Below are 11,895 nucleotides of genomic sequence, written 5' to 3' on the forward strand. Positions count from 1 at the left end.
ACTTGAGTTCAAATGAGTTCAAAGCACTTGATATTGTGAAACCGTGAGTTGTAGGCGGTCCCGTCAACTGGTGGTAATCTAGGGAGCATATAAAAGCTTTCTTATCAGTTGAGATGTAACCCTCGAAAAGTTCAGAAGGACACAAGCTCAAGTCACAGAACTGCAGCTGAGGGAGATGTCCATAGATGTTTAACGACGAGCTTTTTGCTGAACCGTCGCTATTACTCGTACTTTATACATATGTATAGGTCTACTGTTATTTCCCATTACTGCCTGATACCCACGACTTTAGGACTTATGGGAGCGTGCATATTGAAACCATTCGTCTCAAGTCCTGTAAACGCGGTACTCTCGTATTTAAGATGGCATTTGCTCAGTGACTAGGGCCTGCACAGTCTTGAAAGCGGCAGAGGCCTAGGCGGAGGCACGAGTAATATGTACGCGGGTTGCATCATCCGAAACCATAATTGCACGAAAAATGAATAGAGGTGTTCAAAATGTCTGGTCTGTAAAATAGGCTATCTCGACTTACCTTAGTAGCGTTCGAAGGGTTATGATGTGTCGCGATGTGTGCATCGTTTTTATAGGACACGCATCCTAAATCGGGACTCTTATCGCCGGGTTCCGGTCTTGGCTTGTACAATGCTATCAGGGTGCATGAGAGTGCAGGGATGGCGCAGTAGTGGATTCAAGAAAAAAAGAAAAAGAAAAATTCAGTACCTGTCAGGGGCTGAGCCGGATACCAGTACAATAGAAATCGGTGTCTTGAGTCGCTTATCAACCATGTTCGTTTCAAACATTTCTATTTCAGTCGACCGAAGCCATTATGTGGATGGACGCGTGATAGTTTTGACCGGACGGATAGGCTACCGTACCCCGCCATCTTGATAAGTTCCTTCCGAGAAAAGTGTCTGGCATTGCTTGTATGGGGATGTCGTCAGAATGTGAAGGATGGCAACAGTAAAACGTATGGACCTCACAGTGATAGGCGCCATTATAATCATATATGCAATATAGTCACATATATGTTGTATATTTTTATTGTGAGCAAAATTTTTAAATTGACTTGCTACTACGAGGGGTGTTCAAGTCAGACCGGGTCTTTTCAATCATTTGCGAGTTCTTGAATTTGCAGTAGCAGAGGAATTCTGACTCCGTATGTCCTCGTAGCGAAGGAAGAGAGGAGGCAATAAGCAGGCCTTCTGTATCTGTGTGGCTTCAGGTCCCAAGCAGCCTTTTGTGGATTGTACGCTCCAATATGTTGCCAACGCATGAGGTTAGAGCAATGGGACCGTAGGAGGACAGTTGGCATGGTAGTCTCCCCGGCTGTATGACAGGTATCACTCTAGCGTGTTTTCAATCAGATGGTATGCAGCCAGAGGTCCACACTTTGTTAAATAGTTGAAGGAGAGCATCGAGCTGGTCATCACCTAGGTTCTTGAGGGCCTGATTAGAGATCCCGTCTGGGCCAGCCGCGCTGCGCCGTTTTAAGCCTTGGATGGCGGACTTCAGTTCGGGTATTGTGAGGTCATCGTCCGCTGTGGAATTATGGGCTACAGAGCGTCTAGGAAAAAGGCATTGGTCACTGCAACTAGCTACACGAGGTAGATCAATGGCATAGAGTCTTCGGCTCTGTCCTTGGGCTCCTGGTTAGACGCTACCGATAACGTGATGAGTGGGTTCACAGGTTCGGGGAGGCCTTCAATAGCTCTCAGGGTATCCCAAGCCTTCGTTGTCGGAGTCCGGACATTGAGGTGCTCGCTGAACCGTCTTCATAGTGCCACGAATCATCATCGCGAAACTTCCGGGGCAGGCACGAAACGGTACATCTCATCCCGGCGCATGCTGAAGAAGAAGCAAGAAGCTTCCAGACACATCGCCTGCTCTCTGGCAAACGCACGTGCTGTTTCTAGACTTTTGGGCGCGACGCTTAAATGCTTGTGCGCTCCAAGCTGGAGCATTCATTCTTTGGACTCAGTTGTGTTCAGAGAGCTATCACTCTTGTGTTTTGCTACTGAGTAGTCTAATAAACCGTTCGCTGTTTATTCGACGACTCGCCGACCCATTTCGCTTCGTGATATTTCTGGTGGAGGTACGGGGCATTCCTTGTCCAACGGCCTGGAAGACCAACTGCGACAAAGCAGAAGACAGCTTGGTCTGCCTGCAGAATTCGAGACGAGGTTCAGCAGGCAATCCAGACATCGTCAACCGCCAACCCCGACGCCGAAGTACCGAGACCAACCTACGCCGCCGCTGTGAGACAGGTGCCACCCACTCGTCCGTCGTTCTACGGAAACCGTTGGACGCCTCCTCGGCCTGTCCAACCTACTCCGAGCGTCCCGCCACACTCTCAGCCGTTTCGCAAAACGGACGTTTGGCGGACTCCCGACTTCAGACCGCTCTGCTACCACTGCGGAGAGGCCAACCACGTCTATCGCTGGATGCCCCGTCTACGGAGGGGGCAATGCCACGAATCATCATCGCGAAACTTCCAGGGCAGGCACGAAACGGTACATCTCTTCCCACCAGCTCCCGTGGCTCAGTGGTTAGCGTGCTGGCCATGTCACGTCGTGACTGGGAGGTACCCGGGTTCGAATCCCGGTGCCTGCTGTGCTGTCTGGGGTTTTTCCTGGGTTTTCCTCAGACGCTTTCAGATATATGTCGGCACAGTTCCCTTAGAAGTCGGCCCAGGACGCACATTCCCCCAGGGCGTGAGTCGTGACGTTGCCCACATACGTGAGGCCGACAACGGCAAGCCCTATCACCACACCACCACCTACATCTCATCCCGGCGCATGCTGAAGAAGAAGCAAGAAGCTTCCAGGCACATCGCCTGCTCTCTGGCAAACGCACGTGCTGTTTCTAGACTTTTCGGCGCGACGCTTAAAGGACAACGGAAGCGAAATTTGTCCATTGCAAAAAAAGGTCCGAACAAGGTGTAAATATTACGTAGAATTATGGTGCCACTAGTATTTTGCGAGTACGCTGTACGGATGGGCATATTTTTGACGATTACGAGCGCGCTGGGCCGCCCAACCGACACGATCGCCCAAGGAGAGCGCCCGCTGCCGCAAAGCATTGCGGGAAAAGCTGAGGAGCGCGTGACGTCAAATATCTCTCGCGCTCCATGTGCGGCTGCCCGGTGAACGGGATAAACACGGCGAATTCCGAATAACGCCTGAAGATGTTCGATTCGGAGATCTCGTGGAAGTCTTATGGCGATATGTCCTATGAGAGATGGGTTCGTACCTATGCTTCTTCGTCTCCGTTTTTTCCTCGTAGCAGGAATCAGACGTACGCCGAAATGTCAAGTGGAGGTAAAGATTTGTGCCTTCCGTTTTCATGAAAATACAGAAGGGGCCGCTCCTTCTTTCAGCCTGATGTAATTCGTTGACAAGCCAATGCTAATGAGCACCTCTGGATTTGCTTTTAACCATTCGTCAACAATATGTCTCGCACTGCTTGTCTTGTTTCACCTGTCTGTAAGGAGGCATAGACGAATTCGCGGCGAGAATAAGATTCCTGTCTTTCGGAAACAATTGAAATATGACAGTCATCAAAAAGTCAGACATCGGCGGAATTTGAACTTCGCATCTCTCGATTGCCAGTCGAGCGCCAAAGGCCAATTCGGCCACGGAAACAACCACAGACAGGTACAGCGTGTTTGATCTGAAACATATCCTGGCCGAACGCAAGGTAAGACAACCAGCAATGTAAGCAGCAAGACTGTCACCCCTAGAGAGTATGAGATCACCTTCCGTCGGATGGATTTTGGGGGCCAGTCTCGGTAGTGTTGTCTTTGTAATAAACGTCAGTCGATGTTTGACGCTATGTTTCTGCTGTCTATCCGTGTGTGCAAGGAACATTATGTCCTCGCGTTGCTGAAAGGAAGTCGGCAACATGCTGTAGCACAGCCAGAAAGGACTTCACGAGCATATACAATTTTTCTGGTCGCGAAAATCAACCTCCGATCGCAAAACAACCGCGAAATCAAAGTCAGGAGCTCCGACAGAAGAGACAACGTGCGTCACTTCCGTGGTCTGCTACGGCGGCGCGGCGACGCTCCCCAGGGGCTCAGAGCGCTATGCGGCCGAATTTTATATCGTGATTGTGGCGGCATTTCAACTAATATACGCAAATCTAAGTCAAATTCCGGATTGTTTTGGTACACATCGCAATATGAGGCAAACAGCTTTGCAGCTTATTTTCGCTTCCGTCGTCCTACGCTTAAATGCTTGTGCGCTCCAAGCTGGAGCATTCATTCTTTGGACTCAGTTGTGTTCAGAGAGCTATCACTCTTGTGTTTTGTTACCAAGTAGTCTAATAAACCGTTCGCTGTTTATTCGACGACTCGCCGACCCATTTCGCTTCGTGACAATAGTCTCCATTGAGTCCGGCTTAGCTTCAAGGTATACCTTTTGTGAGCAGCGGAGACACGCCTGTTAGCAACCCAGTCCACCTGAAGACCAGTTCTCAGGGCCTGTCGCTGGGCTCGACACTGCGCTGCACGGAGGTTGAGGTATCGGAGGCAGGGGCAGGCATACTGGCAGGGTAGGATACTGCTTTGGAGCTGTTCGCCAAGGATGTCTTTACACAGTCGAGCAAGGTATGTGCGGTAGTGGCGACCAGTCCCTCCGTGAATTTTACCCAGTTCGTGATATTTTTCATTTTCCTGATACCGTTACTTCGACACAGAGGCGAAAACAGAATAGGGAAATGATCTGAACCCCATGTGTCAGACTCGGCTTCCCACATTAGAGTGATATCGGGAGAAACCAGGGTCAAATCGATGGCGTTTAAGTGTTGCGGCGGACGCATGTAAGTGGGAGAGCCTGTGTTGAGCACCACGAGTTAGCTTTTCAGAGGTAATTAGCTGTGGAATTACCTCGTCTACACTTTCGTCGACCACCCCAAAGACTGAGGTCTACTAGAGGTCTTGGACAAGCAGGACATAGCGCTTTGAGAGATTCGACACTGGGTTCAGCATGACCCCACTGGTACACAGATATCACGGTGACTGAATTGGAGTCTGCCTTCAGTACGCACCCCACATATTAATCAGTTGACGAGCAAAGGTCAGAGAGGCCGATTTCAGCGTGAGCAATGGATCCTTTGACAAATAGGGGTGCCCGCGGTATGCCGTCCGTATGTTGGCCCTTAGCGCTGTAGGAGACAAACGTTTGTATTTTGAAAGATGATTGGGTAAGGCTCTCTTGTGTCGCTAGCACGTCAAAGTCCATCTTCCGTAAGAGGAGTGAGATCGGCCTGTTTAAGAAACAGGCTTCTAGCATTCCATTGGAGGATGCGGGGGAGGAATACACTGTTGCTTCTACGTTCCGTCATAATTGTCTGCCGGTCGATGCACGGATGCTGGTGTTGTTAACGCCTGCTGCAAGGGAGAAGCAGGGGTGCTATCATGGCTTCAAGTTGTAGGGTATATTGGATTTGTGCTAGAGCGGTACAATCAGGAAGGGCAGAAACGATAGCCTTCAGTGCAGCAAAGAGAAGCTGAACGATCACCATGGGCAGATCTGCACCTTCTGGACGGTCTAACACTGCTAACACCTTACGGTAAGGTGACTGGGAGTGGGAGCGGGGGTCGCTATTCTTTTAATGAATTTGTTGCGGAGAGGCGTCCTTTCCCTTCTGGCGGTCTACGGGGGTTGTTCCGCCCAAATGATCTGCTATGGCTGCGCGTGAAGGCTCTTAGGAGAGAGTTGTACACCTGCATGTGTACGCACACCTGCACGCTCCAGGAAATTGACTACCCCGGGATTCCCGCTCCCGTCTACTGCGACACTTCCACAGGCACGGAACGTCCGTTTGTTCCAGGATGTCTGAGACGTGCCATTTTCTCGGCCTTTCATCAGCTGTCACATCCAGGAATCAGAGCGACGCAACGCCTCATCGCTGCGCGCTATGTCTGGCCGTCGATGAACACTGATATCCGCAACTGGACCAAATCTTGCGTTCCTTGCCAACGAGCCAAGGTGCACAGGCACACCGTTTCGCCCCTATCGGCTTTTCCAGTCCCTACCAGCCGCTTCGACCACATCTATCTCGATATCGTCGGCCCGCTACCACCCTCAGGCAACAACCGGTACCTATTAACTTGCATTGACCGGTTTACTCGCTGGCCTGAAGTCGTTCCTATGCAAGGTTGCACCGCCGAGACCGTCGCGCGCGCCTTCCTGTTTACTTAGATAGCGCGCTTCGGCGTTCCTTCCCATATTAAAAACAGACAGGGGCAGGCAGTTCGAGTCTCGGCTCTTTACAACGCTCTCGGAGCTCCTCGGTACAACTCGTTGTCGCACATCAGCATACCATCCCAGCGCCAACGGAATGGTCGAGCGCAGGCATAGGCACCTGAAGTCTGCAATTATGGCCTACGAAGATCCCTCCCATTGGCATGATTTCCTTCCATTAATCTTGCTGGGGCTTCGAAAATCGTGGAAGGAAGACCTCGGCTGCACGTCCGCCGAGCTGGTCTATGGCACCAGTCTTCGACTTCCCGCCGAGTTCTTCGGCGTTCCCGCTTCCGATACCCCGACCCGTTCGGTTTCCGTCGACTTTATTGACAAGCTTTGCCGGCACTTCTCTCCTATCAAACCGACACCAGCCAGAGCTAATCAGACTCGCCAAACTTTCGTCTCCCCAGATCTTTCGTCCGCCTCCCAAGTCTTCATACAGACGGACGCCGTAAGGAGGTCCCTACAACCACCATACACTGGACCATACCACGTCTTAGAGCGCCTTCCAAAATATTGCGTCCTCGACTTCCCAAATATTTCGTCCAACGGGCGCCGGGAAACTATTTCTATCGACAGGCTCAAGTCTGCCTTAATCGAGCCGCCCACCCTACCGTTGTCCTTCCCCTTAAGTTCTGACAGCTGCACACTCACCACTTCCTCCCACCAACCCAACCACGTGTCTTGGAGCGACCCTGTCGCTTCTGAGGGGAGGGCTACTGTGGCGAAGAAGACGAAGGCCGCTACCCGGCCGGTGCGTAAATAAAGACGATCGAGTCAGTTCTCGAAGTTGTTCCAGGCTGAACGGTCACACGCCTCGCTCATTCCACAGATAGCTTTAAGTGGTCGAGCTTGATTCTCGCTCCAGTAGTGCAAAAATGACAGTAGTTCCCTCGAGTAAGATGATCCGTTGGATGTTGCGTTTACTCTCCTTCCAAACCTGTTTGACAACGTATTTGAAAGGTCGATCGTCATCGCATGACTCGAGAATGGAGTGGTCACTTGAAGTAGAAAGACATTGACCACTGTGCAGCTGCTCACGGGAGAGCCAGGTTCGGAATTGTTTGCCTCTTCAGTAGATGTATCGATGACGTTCAAGACAGGGGGCCCGCCGAGTAGCGGACAGCTCGCCCGAATCCAATACGCAGCTTCAAGACTTGCAATAGAGAAGGTATAAGAAAAGGCTACAAACAATAACTATTAATAATTCGCAATAGATAACGTCCAGTTGCTCGTGCGAGCAACCTGTCTCGCTTTCGGCACGGGTCTTGTATCCTGCCTGATAGGGGTCTCAATGGTTTGGCCTAGAGTCACGGAGTAGCTTAAAGGAGGTCAGAACTCCAATCTGCATGTATTTAGATACGGGTTTAATAGATGTAGCGTTGTTCTTCTACGATTCGTAATTTTATTTACAATTTGTTGTTCAATTCTCCTCGTTCATAACGTGCGCAGCGTTAACACAAAAACGCACTTTTTTTTTTATACGGGCGAGTAGACGTACCGCCATCCAGGTACCTCTATCCATTGTTACGTCATCTGAAGAATTGTAGCACCCAATCTGACGCCAACGCGAAGGTACATATAACGTTCTACTTTACACTCTTAAAAATGGTGGTGGTGGTGGTGATAGGGCTTGCCGTTGTCGGCCTCACGTATGTGGGCAACGTCACGACTCACGCCCCGGGGGAATGTGCGTCCTGGGCCGACTTCTAAGGGAACTGTGCCGACATATGTCTGAAAGCGTCTGAGGAAAACCCAGGAACTCTTAAAAATGAACTTCGCCACATGGCACGCTCCTATTCAATCATCATCCCGAATGACAATGTTGTCGTCGCTGATTTGTTGAAAACGGGAGGCGGAGCCCAGTTTGTAGCCATAATACGGTACGTGATGGCTCCACATAATAGGCTCCGCCTCCCGTCATCAACAAATCAGGAGAGAACGTTGTCATTGGGGGTGATGGTGAGCTAGCAGCTTGCTCTATGTGGTGAAGATAGGGACCTATCAGATTCAACTATACAAAAGGTGTCACAGCCAGCAAGTTAAAATCGCCGTTTGAAGCCGACACAGTCGGCGGGCTAGCTTGGTACACTCTTAAAAATGAACTTCACCGCATAGCACGCTCCTAGCCAACCATCATCTCGATTGATATCGTTATCTGCCCTGATTTGTTGAAAACGGGAGGCGTACGCCATTTTTGTGACAATTATGGACCGCATAAGTGTCACAGAAAAGGCGTACGCCAACCGCTTTGAACAAATCAGGGCACATAGCGATATCATTCGAGATAATGGTTGGCTAGGAGCGTGCTATGCGGTGAAGTTCATTTTTAAGAGTGTAGAGTTCATAGCCCTTTTAAGAGTACTGCAACTGATTTACAGCTGCAAGTTGTACTCAAGGGGGCGCCGTGTGGGCACGCCATATTGACTCCGTTAAGTTCGTCTGCTATGTTAAAGGAGCTATGAACTGTACCAAGCGAGCCCGCCGACTGTGTCGGCTCCAAACGGCGATTTCAACGTGTTGTCTGTGACACTTTTTATATAGGTGAATTTGTTCTCGCCGTTCTCGCCCATAATTTGTTGATAACGAGCGGCGGAGCCTATTATGCATGGCTACAAAATGAGCTACGCCTCCCGTTTTCAACAAATCAGAGACGAGAACGTTGTCATTCGGGATGATGGTTGGTTAGGAGCGTGCATGTAGTGAAATTCATTTTTTACAGTGTAAAGCGAAGGCGAGAAAAGCTCCCCATTGAAAATATATGACAGCAGGTCCAGATGGCGTGACGTTATCGAAAGAGTACACATGCCTATTATTTAGGTGGCATTGACTCGGCCCTACTATCCTTGTTTGCAATAGATAGATGCGGCGTCACCGAAAGAGCGAAGGAGAGAGAAGCTCCCCATTGAAAATGTATGGCAGCCGGTCCAGGTGGCGTGACGTTATCGAAAGAGTACACATGCCTATTATTTAGGTGGCATTGACTCGGCCCTACTATCCTTGTTTGCAATAGATAGATGTGACGTCACCGAAAGAGCGAAGGAGAGAAAAGCTCCCCATTGAAAATGTATGACAGCAGGTCCAGGTGGCGTGACGTTATCGAAAGAGTACACATGCCTATTATTTAGGTGGCATTGACTCGGCCCTACTATCCTTGTTTGCAATAGATAGATGCGGCGTCACCGAAAGAGCGAAGGAGAGAAATGCTCCCCATTGAAAATGTATGGCAGCCGGTCCAGGTGGCGCGCCGTTATCGAAAGAATGCTCAGGTCTTGTTACCTAGGTGGCGTTGACCCGGCCCTACTATCAGTGAAAGATGAAAGTCAGTGGCCGTACTATCAGTGTTTGCGATAGATAGATGTGATGTCTACATACTCGTCTACAAATATCGCTCCGATCGTGCGCGCACTGCATGTGTGACTCCCTTGTTGTTACGGCGTAAACGCTACAAATTCAGTTTTCGCCGAAGACTCGGGGGCTCTGGTGATGCTCATCATAGCGGCGAGCAGTGTGTTTATAATGACGGAGGGCACTGTGTAACAGAATGAAAACCCGGTGCGATTCTACGACATCTGCGTAGAGGACGACTCAGATTTTCAATGCTTGCTTTGTGCTCAGTTCGAGAGCCTTATTACCGGATACATCATCAAATCCCTTCCTTAAAAAGTGCATAAATGTAGTCTTCTTCCGTCATATCTGATATTGGTATAGTTTTCGCATATCAAAACTATTATAGCGTCTTGCACCGCTCATTGTGAAATCAATATCTGAATTAATTATAGAGAGATCAAGAAGCAAAATGTATACTATATTATGTAGGAAATAACAGTAACCCGTTACTTTTCCAAAGTAGCTTAGGAACTTCAAAATCATTTTCATTAGGGGTACATTGTTAGTAACTTAGTCATATTGTTTGCACAGTAATTTAACTGGTAACGAGTTCCTTTTACCGAGTAACTTCCCCATCTCTGAAGTATACATAATTAGATTCAGCCTGGGGTGGACTGCATGTTAAGGACTACGAAAAACATGTGAGCAGACTCGAAGACCAAAAGGTGGAAACTTAAATTGTTTTGGGACTTTCCTCTCATTACAATGACTCGGGACAACAGCGCGTCAAATGTGAAATCAGACTCGTTTTATTTATTTGCAACATTACAAGTGCTTGAAGGCCATCCTGTGTCCTTTTAACCTTTCATATGTCTAGTATAACTTCACTGAGCAACAATGGTGAAGCTAACGTTTTCTTCATTCGTTGGGAATGGTTCTTGTGCGAATGCCTTCTTCAGGGCTTCTTTGAAAGGTCCTGTGACAGTGACCTTCTTGAGCACCTCGACCAGAGCCTCCTTGAGTGCGTCGTCAAAGAGAACGGTCTCCTTCCTGCTGTCGCCGAACTCCACTGGCTTCTTCACGTACTGGTGCAGAGCCTGAACACGGACGTTCTTCAGTTCCGTTTTTCCGTCTGCAAAATAACACGCCTATATTAGAGTCTTCCCTCCCTAGTAAGTTTAATTAAACAGACATATTGCCTCCGACTAAAGGATATATATTCGAAAACACATTCACATGGACAGTATGCGGCACTAGCCCGCCATACCGGCACTCCACACACTTCACGAACACAATGTTGTTATCTGCGAGACACAAATAGAAGTGGCTGGATTTGCACACTGATGCAACCGTTCAATATTTTCGTTTACACAATACCCCATATCGTATAAATACAGCGCGGCCTACACGCTGAATAGATAACTTTCTGTTTATCTGAGGATGGGGTATATATATATAGGGACTGCCCGTCTAACAGGGGTATTAGTCAATTCTGGTCTATAGACAAGGAAACTCCACATTGCATTCGTACACGAGAGAGATAACATGTTTCGCCGTGGTATGAAAAGTGCATAAAGGTTTATACCCGAGGTTTTTCCGAGAAGTACTTGGAGCAAGCTATGTGCCGTGTCCACTTGGACGTCAAAGGTTTTCTCTGGCTGAGTAGCTTCAGCCTTGTACGTGACGCGAAGACCGTTGAACGACACGTGACACAGCAGGTCCTCGTTGCGTTGGAAACAAAGACCATAGGGCGTGACGAATTCGCTCAGTCCATCGACCTTTCCCTGGGTGAGCTTCACCTTCGTCCCTTTTGCCTCATTTACCTTGAACTCGACATCGGGCAAAGAGAGAGGGTCCAGATTAAGAGCCTTCACCTCCTGTCGGAGGTTTTTCGCGAATGGCGTCTCTAGTGGAGCGACGGTCGCTGCAAGAGCACCTGCGGGACAACCATGCAGGGTTAAAATATGAAGCATATCCAATGCTTTTCGAAAAGGGAACCTCGCTGGCATTTCAGAAGCAGGAGTTGGATGTGTCCGGGTGGTTTTGAAACATGATGTAATAATTAGAGATTGCGTGTCATTCACTTACCAGCAATACAAGTGGCGAAGATCAGTACGAAACGCATCTTCACTGTTAGGGTTTGTCTCGGAGAGGAAATCTGTTGGAAGGAAAAGTTTGCACGGTCTTTTTGCAGTTCAAAGTTGAGCTCAAATGTGTTCAAAGCACTTGATATTGTGAAACCGTGACCTGTAGGCGGTCCCGTCAACTGGTGGTAATCTAGGGAGCATATAAAAGCTTTCATATCAGTTGAGATGTA

At 49.0% G+C, this 11,895-nt stretch overlaps 1 protein-coding gene across 1 annotated transcript; it reads right to left on the reverse strand.

Annotated features, from left to right (window-relative positions):
- Positions 1–10,364: 10,364 nt before the first annotated feature.
- LOC135393313 (uncharacterized) lies at positions 10,365–11,895 on the reverse strand. Its single transcript, XM_064623785.1, has 3 exons — positions 11,667–11,895; positions 11,164–11,514; positions 10,365–10,710 (listed from the first exon to the last, which is right to left on the reverse strand). Exons 1-3 carry the CDS (start codon positions 11,878–11,880, stop codon positions 10,463–10,465), a joined length of 813 nt encoding a protein of 270 aa, XP_064479855.1. The 5' UTR covers positions 11,881–11,895; the 3' UTR covers positions 10,365–10,462.

The sequence above is a fragment of the Ornithodoros turicata genome, chromosome 4 (assembly GCF_037126465.1).
Source record: "Ornithodoros turicata isolate Travis chromosome 4, ASM3712646v1, whole genome shotgun sequence".
In the NCBI taxonomy this organism is placed as follows: domain Eukaryota; kingdom Metazoa; phylum Arthropoda; class Arachnida; order Ixodida; family Argasidae; genus Ornithodoros; species Ornithodoros turicata.

Excerpts from the sequence above, each read along its gene's own strand:
- LOC135393313 (XM_064623785.1), bottom strand. The coding sequence starts at position 11,880 with ATGAAAGCTTTTATATGCTCCCTAGATTACCACCAGTTGACGGGACCG. Across the intron at positions 11,515-11,666 it reads CTTCGCCACTTGTATTGCTG|GTGCTCTTGCAGCGACCGTC; the intron begins GTAAGTGAATGA and ends GTTGTCCCGCAG. Across the intron at positions 10,711-11,163 it reads ACTTCTCGGAAAAACCTCGG|ACGGAAAAACGGAACTGAAG; the intron begins GTATAAACCTTT and ends GTTATTTTGCAG.